The sequence below is a fragment of the Lissotriton vulgaris genome, chromosome 7, assembly GCF_964263255.1.
Source record: "Lissotriton vulgaris chromosome 7, aLisVul1.2, whole genome shotgun sequence".
Lineage (NCBI taxonomy): Eukaryota > Metazoa > Chordata > Amphibia > Caudata > Salamandridae > Lissotriton > Lissotriton vulgaris.
Window position 1 is genome coordinate 520,702,409 of NC_141695.1, and position 22,192 is coordinate 520,724,600.

At 47.4% G+C, this 22,192-nt stretch overlaps 1 protein-coding gene across 3 annotated transcripts in view; it reads left to right on the plus strand.

Moving 5' to 3' along the window:
• TBCD (tubulin folding cofactor D) overlaps positions 1–22,192 on the plus strand; it is a 2,218,561-nt gene that overhangs the window by 1,242,958 nt on the left and 953,411 nt on the right. For all 3 annotated transcript variants that reach the window (XM_086930600.1, XM_086930601.1, XM_086930602.1), the window contains one exon: positions 8,356–8,441. In XM_086930600.1, coding sequence (XP_086786726.1) covers positions 8,356–8,441 — 86 coding nt within the window. The remainder of the gene's footprint in view (positions 1–8,355; positions 8,442–22,192) is intronic.

Below are 22,192 nucleotides of genomic sequence, written 5' to 3' on the forward strand. Positions count from 1 at the left end.
TGCAAATATTTGTCATTTGCACATCACCAAGTAAAGTGTTCTGATTTGTTTTCCTCCACTTTGAATCTTTGTTTGCATCACACTTCTGAATTACAAAAAAAAGTAATTTCTAATTTCTGATCTACTTGTACTATTCATTTACAAGCTGTTCAAATGTTGTTTTAGAGAAAAAAACTGACATTTTACTGCATTTTGTTTCACAATTATTGTCAAATATCTCACTTGAAAAAAAACCTTAACTGTAAAAAGAGAAAGAAAAGTAAACACCGTTTTCTAGGAACACATGAGCAACAATTAGTAAAAAGACAAACTGATATTTAACTTCTGTCCTTGCTTGCCCAGTTGGCAAATGTGTCAGGAAAAAACTTTCTGAACGAACAGAACACCTGTTTCTTCCAGCATAAGTTTTACTCACGTGCAGGGTCAAGTAAAAATAGCTCGACCTGCTAAAATTTGAGGGCGAGTGGGTTTTTCGGAGCCTGTTGTTGGTGCTGTGCATCTCCATAGACACATGTTTCAGCATAGTTTTCTTTTTTCAGTGAAGAATTTGCAGAAAAATCTTGAGGTTGCTTTCCATATGTTATCCCTAACTTGCCTTTTATGTCAAGTACATGACCATGGTATTATATCAAAATGAGAACTACTTCTCTTAGTTTTAAGCTTCCTATTATGGAAAGGCTCGGTCAATTCTGATGTGAATTTTTGATGGACACATTTCATGAGAATCTCTTAAACTAAGACAATCTAATCATGCGCTTTTTGATCCAATGCTGGTTTCGATTAATGTGTCTGTGCTCTTGTGGTATACATTTAAATCCAGTGAAAAAAACAACAAAATAAGTATTACTTCATTTGGGGATTATTGCTGCATTTTGATGTAGTCCCTAAATGGGTCTGTATGCACTGTTACTTTGTGCTTGTTGTGTATGCCTCTTTAAATTTGCTGTAGTAAAGAGTTTAAGGCAGGGATCTCAAACCTTTTGTGTAATACGAGCTACTTATGTGCAGTTAAAATAATTGTGAGCTACTAATATTAATATAGTGATAATGACCACATCAGACAAGATTACATTAGTGGCCACCATATGCAAGCTTACCCAAAGTGATCACTCTACATCAGGCAGGGTTGCCAGCAGTAATGTAAAAAAATATTTTTCTATTTGGAATGCCCATATGTAGGTAATACATAACAGCCACAGTGCAGTGCCCTTGCATAGAAGTAATAAGATTCGTAATATGTCTTCCCACATGATTTATCACTCAAAAATCAGCCTTACATAAACTTAAGAAATTGAGATATTTTTCGGCAAACAAAATCTTATTAGGCCTGAAAATATCTACAATTTCATCACAAATACACAATTTTGGCATGCATATATTAATTCAACCAAGCAAAAGGTTTCAATTTAGGGCTGGGATGCACCTAGGATAGCCGCTTACAGGTAGTTGGAGAAGTCTGGTTTACTCCAGTATTGGAACTTTCATAGATTCCCATGCTTGTATCATTCCCCATCGTCGGAATGAGAGTCCCCGGTATACATAAAACAGCAATAGAAACCATTACCAAAACAGAACTTAGACCTAGGCCCATTGTTGTTTTGCAACCTATCCACTTTTTTTTTTGTAAAACAAACCAAAAAAAAACGAACAACCAATCAGATTGGCCTCACACCTTAGAACCCTCCTGAGAAAAGCTCAGAACCTCAGATTTTCTAACGCACGTTGTGCTAGGGAGTCTCCACTGAGCTCTGCTCAGTTTTTTCCTATTAATCCTTTATTCTACTGTTTTTTACCCAGTTTTTTCTTCAAGACCTGCTCCACAAGGCAGCAGACAGTAAAATATGCTGCACTTTTTCTGCAAAATTCTGCGAGACCGTGAGGGGCGTCTTTTGACCTGGCGCCAGAAGCTTAAGTCAAGAAAGGAACCAGTTTTCAGTGACAGTGATGAAACATCCTCTGCTTAAGGTCTGTGAAAAGGGGTAGAGCCTCTCCTTCGCCTTCTGTAGAACATCCTGGTAAGACCACTGAGGTGTAAAGGAGAGGGTAGGACTGTCAAAAGGAGTGATATCTGAGAGGAAATCCAGCTCTGTTCCTCCATCTTCTCCTCCTGCGGCTCCAAAGACTTTCAAAAAACCCTCCTCACTCTCTTCTGAGTTGAAATCCATGAAGAAAGTTCACTCTTCAACGACGCTGTCAACGACTCCGTCGACGAAAGCATCAAAGGTACAGTCTCAGTCTTCCTTTTCATCTCTGGCTCCGTTGCCGGGCTCGTCGACAGTGATTTCATCGTCTCCGGTACTATTTCAGTGTTCAGCGTCATCGACTTCAACGCTGGTGGTGCCTGTGCCGTCGTCGATGGTGTTCACGGCGACGAGGGTGACAACGGCTACCACGTTGACGATGACTACGACGACGGCTGGGGTGTCAATGGTCTCGACGACGGCTGCGTCGACGACTTCCATTTCATCGTCGCCGATTCTCTCATCATCGTCAACGGTCCCAGTCGACGACCTCGTCAACTGTGGAAGAAATTAGTATTTCTCTCAAACAGCGCCAAATTTCACCTGACATGACTTCCCCCAGGAGGGTGACACCTCTACCTTCGGCATTCCTCCTGGAAGAAGAGGGATCTGAAGATGATGGTGGACCTTTTGCCTACGCTAATAGCCCTTCTCAATTACACGGCAAGTATCAGGACACAGACTCTGAGGGGGATTACGGAGAGGAGCAGCAATAGGATCCTTCCTCAGATTATCAAGAGGGCTACCAGCAGGAGATGGTCTCCATGCCTTCCTCCTTACTACTTCCAGTTGTGGTGCCAGTTACTACTGTACCTCCTGCTCAGCCTGCTACCCCTCAATTGCCAATGCCTCAGCCAATGCTTGAGGCTCAGGTCGCACCACCTATCGTGTCTCTCGTTCACGATGACACCTCTGATGAGGACCAGGGCACTGGTGCACTACCGGATCCAGATGGAGAGTGGGATTACTATGCCATTTCTGATCTGGCTTCTCCTGCACCAGCACCTGTTGATCCCCCCCCCGTCGAAATAGTGGGTTTCCATAATTTGATGGAGAGGGGCAAAAATAGGTTTGAGATTCCCATGCACACAGTGCTGTCTGAATGCTTCCTCTATGACATCAAAGAGCCTTACAGGAAAGAGGTTCACTCTATTCTTATTGTTGGTCACGTCTGGGATAAGGGGTTGAAAGTGATGAAGAATCCTGCGACTGTGATTCCAACATTGCACCGCCTTGAGAAGAAATATAAGGCTCCAGACGATAGTCCGGCCTGCTTGGTCAGTCAGCCTAAACCGGACTCTGTCATCTGCCCAAAGAAAGTCGAGAAATCCTTAGCTCCCCTCACGACACTTCCAGATAAAGAGGGCAGACGCCTGGATAATGCGGGCAAGAGGTTTTCTTCCATGCCCAGTCTATTGGTCATGGCTGCTAACACCTTAGCGATACTTGATCGCTATGATCGCCAGATGTAGTGCGATCCTGCTCCCTATCTGGACCAATTGCCTGAAGATGCAAAAAAAGAGGCAAAAAAGATTCTTCAGGAGGGAGAAGTAACGTTGTCTGAAGTGATTGACTGTGCAATGGACATTGCAATGATTGCTTTCCGCTACCTTGCGGGCACTGCTGTCCTTCGGCGTCACCGCTGACTGATGGCTACATGGTTCCGTCCAGAGGTCCAGAACAAGATCTTGGATCTTCCCTTCGATGGGGAAGCGCTCTTTGGAAAACATGTTGATGATGCACTCCAGGACATTAAAAAAGACAGGGAGACCGCAAAATCCTTAGGGACTCTGCAGTACCGCAATGTTCCCTTCCTTGGAGCCAGAGGGAGAGATAATGCCCCATATAGAGGAGGATACCAGGGACAACGGTATACCTCATACGAATCAAATTCCCAATTTTACCGGCGGAGTTATAAACAGCGGCAAAATCAATCCTCTTCTTTCTCTAGATCGTCTAACAGAGGAAGACAAGGACACCAGGGGAGGGACTCCTCGTAGCTTCAATAGTGGTTTGCTGGCTCTTACTACTGTCCCTGCTCCTCCTGTAACATCAGTGGGAGGCAGGATATCACATTACCTCCACAACTGGCAGAAAATAACATCAGACCGCTGGATGTTTAAGATCATTCAATGCGGCCATACTCTGGAGTTTGTCCAAGCACCATCTTCCAAGCCCCCTTGCGCCACTGTGTCAAAACATCTCCGTCTTCTACAATTGGAAGCCCATCAAATGCTTCTCAAAGGAGCGATAGAACCGGTCTCCATCTCTCAGCGGGGAGAGGGTTTCTACTCCCGGTTCTTCCTGGTCCGGAAGACTTTAGAAAAGCGACACCCTATTCTGGATCTGAGGAAGCTCCACACCTATCTCATCAAGCAGTCCTTTCGGAGGGTTTCTCTGCAGGACATCCTTCGTCTTCTCAATTTAGGGGATTACATGGCCACATTGGATCTAGAGGACGCTTATTTTCACGTACCCATTCATTCAGCCCACAGGAGGTTCCTTCGCTTCACAGTAGCCAAGAGCCACTTTCAGTTCAAGGTCCTACCTTTTGGACTCAGATCTGCACCGCGGATCTTTACAAAGGTGTTGGCTCCGGTAGCAGCTTTTCTACAAATACAAAAGCATCAGGTCTTGCCTTACCTGGATGACTGGTTGCTGAAGGCTCCTACAGCACGCAGCAAAAGAATCAGTCATAGCGTGCACATGCCTGTTCGACAATCTCGGACTAACTCTCAACACAGAAAAATCAACTTTTTGTCCATCCAGAACAGCCAGATTTCTGGGAGATATTCTGGACACGTCCATCAACAAAGCGTTTCCGACCCTGGAGAGGCAAGAAAAGCTGATTGTCATGGGCCGTCTGCTGTTAAAAAGACAGTTACTTTCAGTTCGCCTCTACAAGTCCCTCCTAGGGTCCATTTCCTCCTGCATCCCTCTGATCCCTCACTGCAGGTTGCGGATGTGTCCTCCCCAGGAGGAGTTGAACTTGCAGTGGTGCCAAGTCGACGGATCCTTCGACGACAAGGTCTCAGTTACCGTGGCAATGAGGGATGCTGCATCATGGTGGACGAGCGAGGAAAACCTTTCTCAGGGTCTTTCCTTCAGGCTTGCCCCTTCTCCTCAGATAATAACTACAGACGCCTCGCTGGAGGTCTGGGGAGCAGTTTTGCAAGACCTTCATGTAAGCCGCCGTTGGCTACCCCAGCATCGTCTAATACATATCAATCTGTTGGAGCTCAGAGCGATTCGCCTGGCCTTGTTGGCTTTTTTCCGTGAATACAGCAGTGTGCAGTTCTAATACGTACAGACAATACGACGGCCATGCATTATATAAACAAGGAAGGCGGCACCAGATCTCGACTTTTGTCACAAGAAGCCCAGACAATTTGGGAATGGGCAATCCAGCAGGGGGTATCTCTCAAGGCGGAGCACCTTCCGGACATTCTCAACAAGGCAGCGGACACGCTGAGCAGACTAAAATCGGTCAGCCACGAATGGGAACTGGACCAATCCACTCTACAGAATGTCTTTTATCAAATGGGCCGGGCCAGGCCTTCCATAGATCTCTTTGCCACGCCAGAAAACAAGAATTGCCGATTTTACGCAAGCAGGCTTCACTATCCGGGATCATTGGGGAATGCGCTTTCAATGGCCTGGTCAGGTGCATTTATTTACGCTTTTCCCCCCCATTCCTCTGATCCCCATTCTTCTCAGGAAGCTCAAAGCGGAACCTTGTAAGATGATTCAGATAGCTCCTGCGTGGCCCCAACAGTTTTGGTCACAGAACTGCACCCACTCTCCCTGGACCTTCCACTTCCGTTGCAGCCGATTCCTTCGCTGCTCACGATGTGCCAGGGCCAAGTCTGGCATCCGTATCCGCAATCTCTGCAGCTGTCGGCATGGCTCCTGAGCAGTGAGGATTTCATGGTTTAACCCTTTCAGCAGAATGTAGAGAGGTTCTCTCTCAGGCACGAGCCCCAAGTATCAAGAAGACATACAAGTTGAAGTGGAAGCGTTTTTGCATTTGGTGCCAGCTTAAGGGTGTCCATCCTTTTTAGTCAGAACCGCATGAAGTTCTTCCTTATATTCTTTCATTAGCAAAATCGGGACTGGCTCACTCTTCCATCAAGGTGCATCTGGCAGCCATGTCTCGCTTCAGGCGCACGTCTTCAGGTCCTTCCCTCTGGTCGGCAAGGATTATTAAACAGTTTCTCAAGAGCCTTTTCAGAGCTTTCCCTCCAGTCATGCCTCCTCCTCCTCTTTGGCATCTTATTTTGGTTCTCGCCCAACTCATGAAGCCTCCGTTTGAACCTATTCACAGGGCGGAGTTGAAATTCCTCTCCTGGAAGGTAGCTCTTCTGCTAGCCTTGACTTCGGCTAAACAAGTGGGTGACTTGCAGGCTCTTAGCATTCAGGAACCCTTTCTCCAGTTCAAAAAGGGTACAGTGATACTGCGTTCTAACCCAAAGTTCATACCGAAAGTGCCTTCAGACTTTCATTTGAATGAGACGGTCATACTCAGACCTTTTTTCCCTCAACCTGCTACTCCAGCACAAAAGGCACTTCTCTCACTAGACATTCAGAGGTGCTTAACATTCTATCTCCAATGTACTAAGGACTTCAGGAAGTCTTCTCAACTATTTGTGTCCTATAGTGACCCTCGTAAGGGCTTTCCCCTTTCCAAGCAGGGGATTGCTCGTTGGATTACCAGTGCTATCCAGTATTGTCACAGAGCAGCGGGTAAGCCCATGGAAGGTCGGGCCGTGCTCACTCCACTAGGGCGATTTCTTCTTCGACAGTCCTCTTTGCCAGAGTTCCTATCTTGGAGATCTGCAGGGCAGCGACCTGGAGCAGTACCCATATGTTTACAAGGCATTACTGCCTGGATTCTGCAATGCAGAGTGACACAGCAGTCGGCCAGACAGTCCTGAGGAACTTCTTTCAGTAGTGGTGAGCTTTCCCTTTCATCCCTCCTTCCATATTACTGTTTTTCCAGCTCTTGCACATTTTTGAACCTCATGTGTTTATATTTTCTAAAGTTTCTTAGTATGTTATTGACCATTGAAATTGGCAATAGGGTGAATATGCTATTGCTTTGTTTTTGATTTTATAACAGTCAAGGTTCCAAAAATGTGCTGATTACTGCTAGCTACTCTAATACAAGCATGGGAATCTATGAAAGTTTCAATACTGGAGTAAGAAAACAAGTTGCTTGCCTGTAACTTTGGTTCTCCAGTATTGGAAACTTTCATAGATTCCCATGCGACCCACCCTCCTTCCCTGGGAAAGCTCACCCTCTACCATCTTCAGTAGTGTGGTTACACAACGGCTTCGAAAATCTGAGGTTCTGAGCTTCTCTCAGGAGAGTTCTAAGGGGTGAGGCCAATCTGATTGGTGGTTCATTTTTTTTGGTCTCTTTTACAAAAAGAGGTGGATAGGTTGCAAAACAAGAATGGGCCTCGGCCTAGGTTTTGTTTTGGTAATGGTTTCTATTGCTATTTTATACCGGTGACCCCCATTCCGACAACGGGGAATGATACAAGCATGAAGGTTTCCAATACTGGAGAACGAAAGTTACAGGTAACTAACTTGTTTTCATAGGGGCTCATTCATCAGTGTAAAGACTCTGTGCCCTCAAAATATACTGCTGTCTGTGTCTCGAGCAAGCATCACCTCAACACTACACAACTGCAGCAATACTACAAAACAATATCTAAACCCTCCAACACTTGGCAAACTACAACTATAGAACCAAACTATTATAAAAATGACACAGCCACAAATATACAGCTTCATAGCAACTAAAACAATATACAGTACTGCTGCAATAATATAGCTGTAAACTTGAACAGAGCTACAGCTTTCCAGCCGCACAATAACAACCGTGACAACTCATCAGTTACTGTGATGCAAAACTACAACATCAGCTCTCCCACATAAACAGTGTTACAGTACAACGCTATAATTACAGTACTGCCACACGTTTACTTGCAACACCAGCACCACAAGTGCCCACTAATACACAAGTGCCACTACAAGGCTAAACAACATCACTACAACATTGCAAAAGTTAAATACCAACACTACAAGATGCTACGTGAGACCCACGGCGAGTGAGTTCTGTTCTTTTACGGTTCTCCTGGGTCAGACCCAGCACATGGGCACTATATTAGGGTTACCGCTACCTTGGTCTGAGCCTGTGGCATTTGTCATTACCTGTAACACTGTGTTATCACGGTCGGTTGCTACATTTTGATAACGATATAGCTATGAATTTGTATTAATAGTTTTTCATTACATTTACCAATGACTTTGCTTTTTGTTGTTACAGGGCACCTTCCCTCATGGTATTGACATTCTTACCGTTGCCGATTATTTTGCTGTTGGTAACCGAGTAAACTGTTATTTAAACATAAGGTAGGTTTGTAAAAATGTTTCTGTATGTTTTAAGCGGGCGTTCCAGTTGTCAGTTGATATGAAACGTGCTAAGTCCTGAAAAATTTCGAGTCATTCATTGCGTTGGCAATTTAGGAAGACTGGCAGCCGAGATTACAAACTGAGGTTTTGAAAACAGTTCCACTTACAGCATCAGTCATCCTGTTAACAAGATATTCAAATGTAAATAGGCAGTCTGTTCATGAGGGTAGACCTGTGTAAAGGATTGAGATGTGAGCCACTGTGACAGGGCTATAATGTGATGAAATGGTAGGCAACTCATAATTCTCGTGAATGGAGTTTGTTTTAAAGAAAGGAGAATAGAACTAGGTTGACCCAGGATCAGTCTAGTGTTTGCTGCTCTTTCATTCATTAGTTATGTATAGAGCAGATAACACAAAATACTTGGAATAGAATGAAAAAGTAGAATCAACTTACGATAAGCTAAAAGAGTGTCCAGAAGATGGATTCTTTGGAGGATCAGGGAGTCTTCCCCTGTCCCACCTGAAAAAAAACATGACTCACTTCACTGCATGAGAGGCATTCAAGTGGCAGTGCTTGCATCTCAGGAGATACTTCATTGTGGCTCATTGACGTCTGCACAGCATGTGCGGAATGTGGTTGTGGACCTTCCTGCTGGCAACACTGGAAACCTGCGCTCTCCCGCCGCCTCTGTGTCTCAAAGAACCTCCCAACAGCAAGAAGTCCTCAAAGCACACCATAGCAGCTGCATCACTTTGTTGTATCAAGGGAAGCCTTTCAGAGGCAGGTATCGGCTCCCTTCCACCCCCAATATGAGGGCGAAAGAGTGGGTCATAAAAGACAAGTAAAATGGAGTTTGTGTCTTTTAGAAAAGCTGCAACAACACACTGCACCATTTACTGCAGAACAGTTGTATCAAGCATAATCCAGCCCACCACAGCCATTAAGTCACAGTGGTGTTATGCTCAGCGATTTCATCAACGACATATAACAGAAGCACTTAAATGCTCAGTGCCTTTGTGCAAAGAAATGCCTTTCCCAGCAGGCAACACTGAGGCTGGTCCCAAGAATGAGTATCCACAATATGTTCACACGAAGAGTAAGATCTCTGCACTTTTCTGTTATTAACCTTCCTGAGTTAGCATAAATATGCAGACAAATAGACAGGTATCAGTTCTAGATTCCTGATTACTTATAGACGGGGTAAAACCTTACGTACCAGGTTGAGCCCCACTGTACCCACCGCCACCGAGACCACAGCCTGGCTGACTCAACATACCAAGGGATTCCACAATGTGGTTGTTGTGGCGTGTGCAAATGGGCAAGGAACGGTACCAAACATTTTCAATGCCACCACAAACAAAGATACAATATCAACGTCAACATCAACTGCAATACAAAATTCGTTGTATACATTTTGGAATGTACATGCCACAGCCAATATGTGGGCAGTAGAATCAGGCCACTAAAAGATCGCATTAGTGAACATGCCAGAGCCATTCACCAACAAGATCCCCGTTACCCCATGGCCCTGCATATAGCCACATGCACCAGCCAGGGCACACACAAAAGATTGGAATTCTAATGCATTGACATTGCCAAACCCAATGTTAGGGGAGGCAATCGAGAAATCCGACTCAGGTGCCTAGAGGCGACCTGGATCATGAATTGAATTTAATGAATTTAAAATATTTGTAAAGCGCAACGTTCACCCTGCGGTTTCTTGGCGCTGTGGAGACAAGGTTTAGCAGAGCGGGGCCAAGAATGGCTGGCGCAGTGAGGTAAATAGGACAACTTACAAAGAAAAGGCCTGTTTAAACAAAGAAGTTTTAAGGTCTTTGCGGAAGGAGGAGTAATGCGAGGCAAATCGTAAGTGGTCGGGGAGGGAATTCCAAAAAGTAGGAGCCAAAGTTGAAAAATTGGCCCCTCCCCACTTTTTACGTTTGTAACGTGGGATTTGCAGAAGAGATTTGGACGATGAGCGAAGCTCTCTGGCAGGGACATATTCACTGATCAGGGAAGAAATGAAAGCGGGGGCAGAGCCCTGGCGGGCCTGAAAAACCATACAACCGGTTTTGAAAAGGGAACGTTCCCTAACAGGAAGCCAGTGGAGCTCCTTTAGGAGGGGTGTTGAATGATGAGAACGCGAGAGACCATACACCAATCGAGCCGCTTGGTTCTAAACCATCTGGAGCTTCCGCAGGCTGTACGCTGGGAGGCCGTTGTACAGGGCATTGGCGTAATCCAGCCGGGAAATCACCAGAGCGGACATGATCAGTTTAAGTGCCAGAGGGGAAAAAAAACGGGAAACAGTGCGAATAGTACGAAGAGTGAGAAAACAGGAGGAAACAACAGAGCTGATTTGTGAATGTAAGGTGAGTTGGTTATTCATTTTGACGCCCAGGGTTTTAACTGTGGAGGAAGGAGTGGGGGGGGGGACCAAAGGAAGAGGGCCAGAATAAAGAGTTTCAGGGACTGGAAGAACCACCTGTGAGAACCAACTCGGTTTTGTCCGGGTTCAACTTCAGATGGTTGTGGTTCATCCAGTCCCTGATGAAAATCATAATAGACTGGAAATTAGAGACAGAGTGGGAAGAAGGAGAGAGGCTGAAGATAAGCTGGAGGTCATCCGCATAATTATATACGGTGACCTCCAGCTGCTGTAGTGCAACGATTAAAGGAAAGATATATAAGTTAAACAGTAAGGGAGAAAGTGAAGAGCCCTGGGGAACACCACAAGTGACTTGAAGTGGGGTAGTCGTGAAATCCCCCTGCCGAACCGCCTGGGTGCGGTCCCTCAGAAAGGACTATAGCCAGACCAGGGCTGAGCCCTCGATTCCCGCCGCTCTGACACGTGAAAGCAAGATGGTATGGTCCACCGTGTCAAAAGCGGCGGATAGATCGAGGAGCACCAGAGCCTGATGTTTGTTTTGGTCCATGCCATCCCTGAGGTTGTCCAGGACCGACACCACGACAGATTCGGTGGAGTGCCTGGGGCGGAAGCTGGCCTGACGGGACGCCAGGCCACCATTTGCTTCTACATGGGCGCTGAGTACCGAAGTGACATGGCGCTCAAGCACCTTGCCCAAGTAGGGCAATAGAGAAATGGGGCGATAGTTGGCTGGGGTAGACGGGTCAGAGCCGGACTTCTTCAAAATAGGCACTATTGTGGCTGATTTGAGTGCGGGGATCACAACTCCCTGGGCAAGGGAACTGTTAAGGAAAGTAATCGGGGGCTGGGGGCAAACAGAATAAATCTGTTGGAGAATTCGTGCCGGGCAAATGTCTGCCGGAGAGCCTGATTTGACCTTAGGAAGTATCTCTAGGAATACTTCTTTGGTGAGGGGAGGAATTGAAGTAAGACAACACTGGACAATAGGGGAAGAAGGATCAACAAAAGTAGAAGAGGGGGGAAGGATATTTGCCTTAATAGTTGCAATTTTTTCCAGAAAATAAGAGTTTAATGAGTCACACAGGGGCTGGGTGGGAGGGGGTTGGGGTGAAGCCCTATCAGAATAGGCTAGATCATTGACTATTGTAAAAATCTCCCTAGATTTGTTCTCTGCTGTCAGAATTTTTGTGGAGAAATAAGCAGTTTTGGCAACTAAAATGGCTTTTTTGTACTCACTTAATAGTGAGGAATAGTGGTTTTTTAATGAAGGGCAATAATCCCTTCTCCACTGCCTCTCAGCCTGCCGCACAGCCAGCTTCTGTACCTTCAGGTCTTCGCTAAACCACCTATTTGATTCCTTGGGTCGTCGAGTTGAAATACGACGTAGTGGGGCTACCGAATCGCAGCCTCCAGCAAGCCAGGTGTTGATAGCGGTGGCTTGTGAGGTAGAAGATAGACCAGTCAGGTTAGGGGAGGAGTTCAGGAGCAGGGAAGTCAGTGAGGGGAGATCAACTCGATTCCAATTCCGCGCCCAGGTGTTTTTGGCGTGCGGAACCTTAGTGACAGAGTTGAGAAGAAGGGAGAAGGAGATAAGGGCATGGTCTGACCAGGGACAAGGAGATACAGACATGGGGGAAACAGAAAGGTTTAGAGACCAGACCTGGTCTAATATATGGCCATGTGAATGTGTAGGAACAGATATGTGAGGGACAAAATTCAAGGATTGGAGAGATTCAGTGAACTGTTTAGAGGAAGTGCACTCAAAGGGGTCCGAGGGCCAGTAATTAAAATCACCTAGCACTAGAAAAGAGGCGTAGTTGACCGCCAAGGTGGCCAGTAGGTCCTGAAATGCTGGCAGGAACAAAGGCGAAGGCTGGGGCGGGCGATACATTAAGAGACAGGTAATCGGAGGAGAAAAAGAAAGAGAGCGAACTACAAGGTGTTCAGTGGGGGTGATGAGGGGGGAAGGAAGAAGTTGGAAATTATATTCAGACCGAGCAATTAGAGCCACGCCACCACCTGTCCTACCCGCTGGGCGGTCGGCGCGTAAAGCCACATAGGGAGGGGGAAGAGCAGCCAAGAGTGAGGGTAGGGAAGAATCACAGAACCAGGTTTCGGTCAGGAACAGTATGTCGGGCTTGTAAGAATCAAGCAGGACAAACAGCTCGTGATGGTGTTTAACCGCTGACCTGGTATTAAGCAGAATGATGGATAATGAAAAAGTGGGGGGAGGGGAACCAGGCAAAGAAGGGGACAGCGGTAATGGGGCCGGCAGGGGAGCCGTTCGCGGCAGGGATGAGGGAGCAAGCCCGAGCGAGGAAATGTGGCTAAGGACTGACTCAGATAACGGCCAATGGCCCTGTAAGGTGGTAAGCTCCTCAGCAGAGTAAGGTAAAGATTTGGCATGAGGACGCGCCCCTAGCCCCGTCCGGCCGCGGACGGGCGCAGATGGGCTTGACTTAAGCTCGACTTCGGCGCGCCTTCGTCGCGCCCGCTGCGCTCATCCGCTGCGCTTCCTCATTGGGGGACGTCTAAATAGGGGCGGAGCGCGGGGGGTGTGGCGCCGAGCTAGGTCGCCTACGCAGCCCGATCAGAAATGGCGCCCACACCAAGTCCTGGAAGAATAAAATAGGTTAGTAACCTGTTGATTTTCAGGATTATTAAAACAAACTGGTACAGCTAAAAAGTGCAGTTCCCCTGCTCTCAATCAGCAGGGCGCTGCTAATACGCTCAAAGATTCAATAAGGCTCCTGCCTGCAGACGCGAACCCTCTGCCACAGGGAGCGCCTGCCTCCAACAGCGAGCGCTACGCGAGCACACCTAAATGCGTCTACATACTGTGAAGTATGGCCAAAACATGGACCATGAGCTCCAATACTTTCTAGACCCCTGAATCAACACCACCTGTATCTAATGTATAGCTATAGGTGTTTGTTTTTCTGTACTCTTGTACTTTTAACTCTTAGACAGAATACCAGAATTAGGCCTGTGTTCCTTCCTATTGCGTATTTTGTCACTTTCCATTTGTTGTATGCTTTACCAATATGCACTCACATTGTTCTGCCAAAAAGAATTGATATTGTTTTCGGCTAAATTGAATTGCATATACTATGTCGTATAAACGCAGACTCGCTAGATTTACTGCCATCTGTGCAAGAGAGAATAAGGCATGATCATTGTGGCTTATAATTTCCGGACACTTCGCTCTCCAAGATCTCACAATACATGTTGTGGTTCCCCTCGCTCGAGTGCTGTTTTATTTGTAATCACCTCATGTTATTGCCAATGAGGTCTACGCACATATGCACTAATAGGAGACTTAGGAAAACAAAAGGTATATCCTGAGCTAAAAGGTCAATATCATAGTCCATCAATTAAATCCAATGAGTCAAATTGTCTTCATTTCATCTTCATTTATTTTCCAGTTCATTAGTTAATCCAGTCTTCACCAAGAGAACATACATTACCCGCTGCCAACACGTGTTTCGTCTTGGTATGGTGACCAAAAGACTTCTTCAGGGCTATGGCTAGACTCAAAACATATTAGAGAAGCAAAAGTTGTGCCATCGTAAATCCACGGCATCCACCAATATAATTATTCATTATTATTTTCACATTCCAAAAGGTATTTCAAAATTCTCATGTATACAGAAACTAGCCCACTACACCAGATTGGTAGCAGTCTTTCTCTGCACTCGGAGGACACTGCTCGACTCCGAACGCCATTACCGGTCGTTTTGATACATTTAAACAACTTGTGGCACACACATAACTTCGGAATAATTTCTTGTTTTTGGACATCGGTTAGTTTCCGTGCCATTTGTTTTCCTGTATTACAATTGTGGTTTGTCTTTTGATCACATTGTTTGGTCCATGGTGGGTGACCAGAACCTTATCCTTGGAGCTTAACAGATATTGACCTACACTTGTGTTTCTTCCTAGCGCAATTAACACTCACTCACCTGTTTTCTTTGTCTTTAATAGGGGACTTGCTCATTTCTTTATTATGATTTGTTTGATGACTCCATGTCTGTGTCAATGTTGCTTATACACCCATGCATTCTAGATAATCTACTTTTTGTACAAAAATGATCCCGTGGCACACTACGAGCATCGGCCCCCACCCACACACAGTACGCAATGGAGGTTAGCGCTCTAGCAATAGCGCTCAGTCCCGTCATCACTTCCGGTTCCCTCCCCCACACACATGCGCAGCCGACGGTCATCAGCACAAATACACCAGTCTACCAGCTCCTCTGCCTCTGATCCATACGCACGAGACGAGCACTGCAGTGGGACCTGATACTCCTAGGTAAGCGACAACCGCCCCACCGCCACTCCCCCTCCATGAGGCGGCATTGCACTCTTGACCTCTATTAGTGCACAAACTACAAACTGATGTCCCCCATTCCATTCCAACCCACAGGTCTCTGCAACACAGACGTACCCGCCTGTGTTTTTCCGCCTTGATCCTCAAGTCCGTACCTACGGCCCATGAACTACCCGTCGATCTGGTCGGAATTATCTCTGGTTCCCTGGTGAGTTCCACTACGATACTTCGTGCCTCACCTTTACTGTGTATCCCTGATGTCGGGTGCTTATGCGGCCCCCTACTGACTCCCCATTCGTTCTGTGTTTTTTTATTTTCCCACAGCATTTCTATCCACGCCTTTTACAGGTAACGTTTTGCCGCCTCCTTTCATTTTCATGTATTTACAGTACTCACCACGTACAACCGTCTTTATAGCATCACCGCTAACACATACACACGCTCACCTCGCTCCGTTGGGTGCCTCACGTTAATGCCGCTTCCACAGGATCATGTTTTAGTTAGACACTTTGTATGTTTGCATTTGTAGTATATGACCTTACTGTTACGACGTACCCCGAATTTTGATCATTTATTTTGCATTTTGAAGCTCACCGACTATACTCACTGTAGACAGATGTCTGCTCCTATTATCATTGTCTTACATCTCCTTGCATGTATCTGCTACGCGGTCTTTAATATGTACATAATACAATGTAACTGTGCATCATGCCATCCACTGCCGATCTCCACTTCTTAGCGCTGATCATTTGCTATAATACTCTGCATTATCGCATCTCTTCCACACTTTAGGTTCTATAATTATGTCCAGATTTTGTCGGGAATCTTAACCACAGAGTGTTTTCGTATCATTCATAGATTTAAGATGTATCAACATGGATATGTTTTATTTTTGTTTTCTTCCCCTAAACCCTTCATTGCACTTTTCACTTAGGATTTACTGTATATTGCGGATCATCCACGCGTTTTTTGAGGTGTCTTGTATTCACATATCCTCATTTGGGGATATTTCACTTTACAGTTTATTGAGACCCTTTTTCATTCGCTTGCATATTTACTGTTTTCTAATGCCACAATATAATTCCACAGCCCTGATGAGTCACAGGTATCACCCTGCTTGACGAAACACGTGTCGGCTGGTGTTGTTTGTTCTGAAGAAAAGATCAACATAAAACGACGTGTTTATCACACCACCGGTGTCGACTTACTTTGTTGTAACTCTCCCAGTATCAATACTGTATGCGTGTACGTGTGCCCAGTACCTGCTATATATTTTTCCACTGCCAAGGTTTCGCTTCTGTGGCTCTTCAAGAGGTTTAGGGTATTCCTCTATACTGGTTGCACCGTCCTTAATTTGTAAAAACCAACCACTCCCCACTAACTCATTTACTATCTGAAATAAACAGGTTAGTATTAGATTCCTTACCTTAGAATATCCCCAGGCGTCAGACTGGATCCGGAAACTTTTGCGTAGCAGTACCCTTGCGCGTCGGTAGGCGTCGTCTGCAGCTCCGCGTCCGTCGTCGTAGGCGCCGGAATGACGTCGCCGGAGTACTTGGATGCCGCCCTCGTGCACTGTCGTCAGTTCTTCTTTTTTCCGCGCCAGCAAGTGCCGATCTGGAAAAAGTGGTACCCTTAGTAAATTTTTGACTAAACTTTTTCGATCATTTTTGATCTATTTTGAAGTCTGTACGACTCTGACGGTGCCGGTAGGGATGCCCAGGTTCAAACCCTGCGCCGACTGCGACCGACTGATGTCGGTTACCGACCCACATCGCCGGTGTCTTCATTGCCTAGGCCTCGACCACGACAACAAGGCCTGCTCCGACTGTCGAGCCGTGACGTCTAAGGCTAGGTGGGAGCGGTCCTGCAAGTGGCTCGTGCTCCAGCAGTCGGCCCCGCGCCTCTCGAGGTCCAGGTCAGCGAGGAGGTCGAGGGACCGGTCGCGGAATCAGAGCCATCATGACTCCGGGAGTCATCCACGGTCTTCGGGCTCGAGGTCCTCAGGTAAGCAAAAGAAGGCGAAGAAACGTCATCGCTCTTCCGACTCCCCCCCGATGCTCACGCGACGCAGCCGGGGGTTCGGGTGACACCGCGCGCGCGGCTCCAGCTGAGCCGCGGGCGTCGCGGCCTGATTCATACCCGATGGTCCCTGGGCAGCACACGGCACCGGAGGAGATTGAGCCCTTCCTCACGGCCATGAGGTCGCTCACTCCTCCGTCGGGCTCTGCGGCCCCAAATGGGAGTCCCAGCGGATCGGGTGCTTCGGCCCCGACGCTGTCGGGTGCTTCGGTCCCGACGCAGTACCACCGTGTGTCGGGGGATCACTTGGCACTTCTCCGAGAGGAAATTACGGCCCTCTTGGCCAAGGGGGCCATCGAGCGCGTTACTGGGCCAGAAGTAAGGTGTGGTTGTTAGTCCCACTACTTTCTCGTACCCAAGAAGGGCAAAGGGGGCCTACGCCCTATCTTGGACCTGCGGAACGTCAACAGCTTCCTCCGGCAGGAGAGCTTCAAGATGCTGACACTAGCTCAGGTCCTAGCTGCCCTGTACCCAGGAGACTGGATGGTAGCGTTGGATTGCAGGACGCTTATTTTCATATCACCGTCCTGCCGGCCCACCGGCGTTACCTGCGGTAGGCCACGAGCACTTTCAGTTTACCGTGCTCTCCTTCGGCCTTACCAGCGCCCCACGGGTGTTCACGAAAGTGATGGCGGTGGTCGCAGCTCATCTGTGCAGGTTAGGGGTTTCAGTCTTCCCCTACCTTGACGACTGGATGTTGAAGGCGGGCTCGCCTCAAACAGTCGTCAGCCACCACCAGACTACGGCCGACCTCCTGCACCTGCTGGGGTTCTCCATCAATGTGCCGAAGTCACACCTATGTCTCTCTCAGAAGCTCCTCTTCATCTGACTGGTTCTAGACTCAGCGCAGTTTCGGGTTTATCCTCCCGAACAGCAGGTTCGGGATATTCAGGCTCTGATTCCGATCTTTCAGCCGTTATCCCGAGTCTCGGTCAGGTTGACGCTGCGGCTTCTGGGGCTGATGGCCTCCTGCATCCTTCTGGTGCATTACGCCAGGTGGCGGATGCGGGCTCTGCAGTGGGTCCTAAAGTTTGTGGGCCCAGCATCAGGGCAACTAGTCCGACCATGTCTTGATCTCGGAGGCACTGCAAGACAGTTGCAGTGGTGACTCTCGGACTGCAATTGGGTCTGCGGCAGGTCCCTCTCCCTACCCCAACCAGAGCACGTTGTTGTGATGGACTCGTCCCTCCAGGGCTGGGGGGGGGCCACATGGGAGAGGCGGAGATCAGATGCCTCTGGTCTCCGGAGGAGTCCCGGCTCCATATCAACCTTCTGGAGCTGCGGGCGATCCCTCTTGCACTGAAGGCATTCCTCCCCTCTGTCCGGGGGAGTGTAGTGCAGGTGTTCACGGACAACACCACCGCCATGTGGTACTGCAACAAACAGGGCGGGGTGGGGTCGTGGACCCTATGCTAGGAGGCTCTGCGCCTCTGGCAGTGGCTGGAACATCAGGGCGTGACCCTGGTGGTTCAACACCTGGCAGGTTCTCTGAACGCCAGGGCGGACAAACTCAGTCGTTGGTGCATGATGGATCACGAATGGCGTCTGAACTCGGACGTGGCGCAAGGCCTCTTTCAGCAGTGGAGAGAGCCTTGGTTAGATCTATTCGCCACCGAAGAGAACGCGCAATGTCATCAGTTTTGCGCGTTGGAATTTCCAAGGCGGCACTCGCTCGGCGACGCTTTTTGTCGTGAGTGGAGCTGCGGTCTGTTGTACGCCTTTCTGCCTATACCACTTCTGCCCAGTGTGCCGAAGAAGATCAGGCGCGACCGGGCCCAAGTCTTCCTAGTGGCTCCGGACTGGGCACGAAGATACTGGTATCCCGAGCTACTCAGTATGTCTTTTGATCCCCCGATTCGTCTGCCTCTTCAGGAGGACCTTCTGTCGCAGCAGCAGGGGACGGCCCTCCACCCGAACCTGTCCAGTCTCCACCTCCATGCTTGGAGATTGAGCGGTGACAGTTGAGGCCATTTGACCTGCCTCCTGAAGTTTGTACTGTGATTCTGGCAGCCAGGCGTCCCTCTACAAAGTCGGTATACGCTTGCAGGTGGAACAAATTTGAGGCATGGTGCACAGCAAAGGCTGTGGATCCTCACTCTGCAACCCTTTCTGAGGTTCTCCTCTTCCGTCTCTCTCTTGCCCAGCAGGGCTCTGTCTGGGCACTATCAAGGGTTACCTTTCTGCCCTTTCCGCCTTCTTAAGGCTACCTGATCAGCCTTCTATATTCAAGTCCCTGATTGTAAATAGGTTCTTGAAGGGCATCACTCATATGTTCCCCCCTGTTCTTTTCATGATGCCCCAGTGGGACTTGAACCTGGTTCTAACTTTTCTGATGTGTGCTCCTTTTGAGCCGCTTCATAACTGTCCTCTTTGTCTTCTTACGCTTAAGACTGCTTTCCTGGTTGCCATCACCTCTGCCAGGAGAGTGAGTGAGCTCCAGGCTCTTTCCTCTAAACCTCCTTTCCTTTCTGTCCATCCGGACAAAGTTGTGTTGCGGACAAGACCCTCTTTCCTGCCCAAGGTAGTCCCAGCCTTCCACATTGGGCAGTCCATCACCTTGCCCACCTTCTTTCCGCCTCCACATCCCTCGAAAGAGGAAGAGAGGCTCCACCGTCTGGACCCAAAACGTGCACTCTCCATATATCTGGATCGCACTCGCCAGTTCCGGGTGGATGACCAACTCTTTGTTGGTTACATGGGCGCTAAGAAAGGTCGGGCGGTGCACAAGCGGACCATCTCTCGGTGGGTCGTCTTGTGCATCAAGGTATGCTACTCCTTGGCTAAGAAGGAGCCTCCTGTTGGGCTGAGGGCCCATTCCACTCGGGCCACGGCAGCTACTACTGCCCTGGGCCGGGGAGTCCCCTTGCAGGACATCTGTCAGGCAGCTACGTGGGCCTCGCTGCACACGTTCGCAAGACACTACTGTCTGGACAGCCAAGTTCGGAGGGATGGCTTCTTTGGCCGTTCCGTCCTCCAGGACTTTCTGGTTTGATTATTGGTTTGCAGACCCACCACCGGGGTTGGTATTGCTGGGGTATCTATTCTAAGGTAAGGAATCTAATACTAACCTGTTTCTTTCAGATGCACAAGTTACTTACCTTCGGTAACGATCTATCTGTAAGAAACAGTAGTTAGTATTCGATTCCTTACCGACCCACCCATCCTCCCCGTTCTGCGAACCGATATCTAGGGTTAAGGTCATCCCCTTTCAGGGCCCTAGTTTCATGGCACCAGTGTTGATTTTTATCATGGCTCTGCGTTTCTGGCGCAGAAAAGCTGTGTATAAGAACTGACGTCAGCGCGCGAGGGCGGCATCTAAGTACTCCGGCGACGTCATTCAGGCGCCTATGACGCTGACCACGGATGCGGAGCCGCAGACAACACCTACCGACGAGCAATGGTACTGCTACGCAAAAGATTCCGGATCCAGTCTGACGCCTGGAGATATTCTAAGGTAAGGAATCTAATACTAACTACTGTTTCTTACAGATATATTGTTACCGTCTATTTAAAGCAGGCTTTAAATAGACCGGCATAGCCTATAAAATTCCTCTTGTTGTACAACAGAAACTACAGTCCCTCCCACCCTTCCCTCTACCATCGCCAGTGCACAAAAAGAACTAACTAGCAGTCCCATGCTACCAAAAGGTAGCATGGGATTTCTAAAAGTAAACCTGTCTCCATTCTCCTCACTGATTGTACACCATAAGGCTACAGTAATGCAGGCAAATACACTTCCTCTCTCTGGGGAATCTAACCTCATATGTCATCTTGTACCACACTAAGCTTGGGGCAACTAAACTGGATTACATTTTGCTTTTGTAATTAACATAACACTGTGAGCTAAACTGAAAATCAGAAAACCTCCACTTTAGCATTTGCAGAGGATAAACCCAATATAGCACCTCAGGTACAAATAATTTATTTCTCCAAAAAGCCACCTCTGTATTTCTACAACCTGCTATGAAAATTGACCATGACCTAACTTCCAATTGTCACCTCTCCTTTTTCAAATGACCCTTTTCCTACTTTCCATTTTCTGCATGCCTACTCTCTCTGCGTACAGCTTACTCCAAGCCACATGCATGTTTGCCTTAATCTATTTTCTTGTATTACTATTAATTGCATAAATCCCATGCCAGACTACCATCTCATTTTCTTGAAAGTCGAGTCATACCCTTGCAACTACCAACAGTTAATCTTCAGTAGCCTGTCTGTCAATACCACCAACCATCTGAACAAACTCACATACACTTCCCCTGCCCCCAAATTAAGATGTACCACAAAGAAACTGGAGGAAATACTTGGAATGGTTTCTCTAGGAGCATAAAACGAATCCAAAAATCAACAATAACCATTGGGTTAACCACTAACCTAACAAGTAAAAAAAAATCCTTAATTCTAAAACTCTTGAATGGTATAATATAGAGCAATTCTTCAAAAGAAATTCAAGTCTTGGTCAACCAAAATGTTGTACATATATTTAAAAATGTACAGTTGATTAGCGGAGCTTAGAGCATAGATAAATCACACAGTAAAAAATGAGAATGAAAGAAGTGTATATATAAGAGAAGACATTAAATAAATACCAATAGTTGTGAAAGGACAGTGTACATCATGGTCAATCATGGTCGTTATTTTAAACAAGAATATCTGATAGAGACATCTAGCCACAGATTCCTTACCTTTGAATTTCCCAGGCGTCAGACTAGATCCAGAAGATTTTTCTCTGAGCAATATCCTGCTGTGCCGGTAGGGGGCTTCTGTCAGCTCTGTGTGGCGTAGTTGGGGTCATCTGTGATGTAGTGATGTCTGCGTCACGTACATAGGCACCACCTCAGCGCAAGAGGTCAGTTCTTTTCTTTCATCACTAGCCAGGGCAGATCCATGAAGAGAGCTACCCTCTGTCACTTTTGACAGGCTTTTTTCAAGGTTTTGTCGACTCCA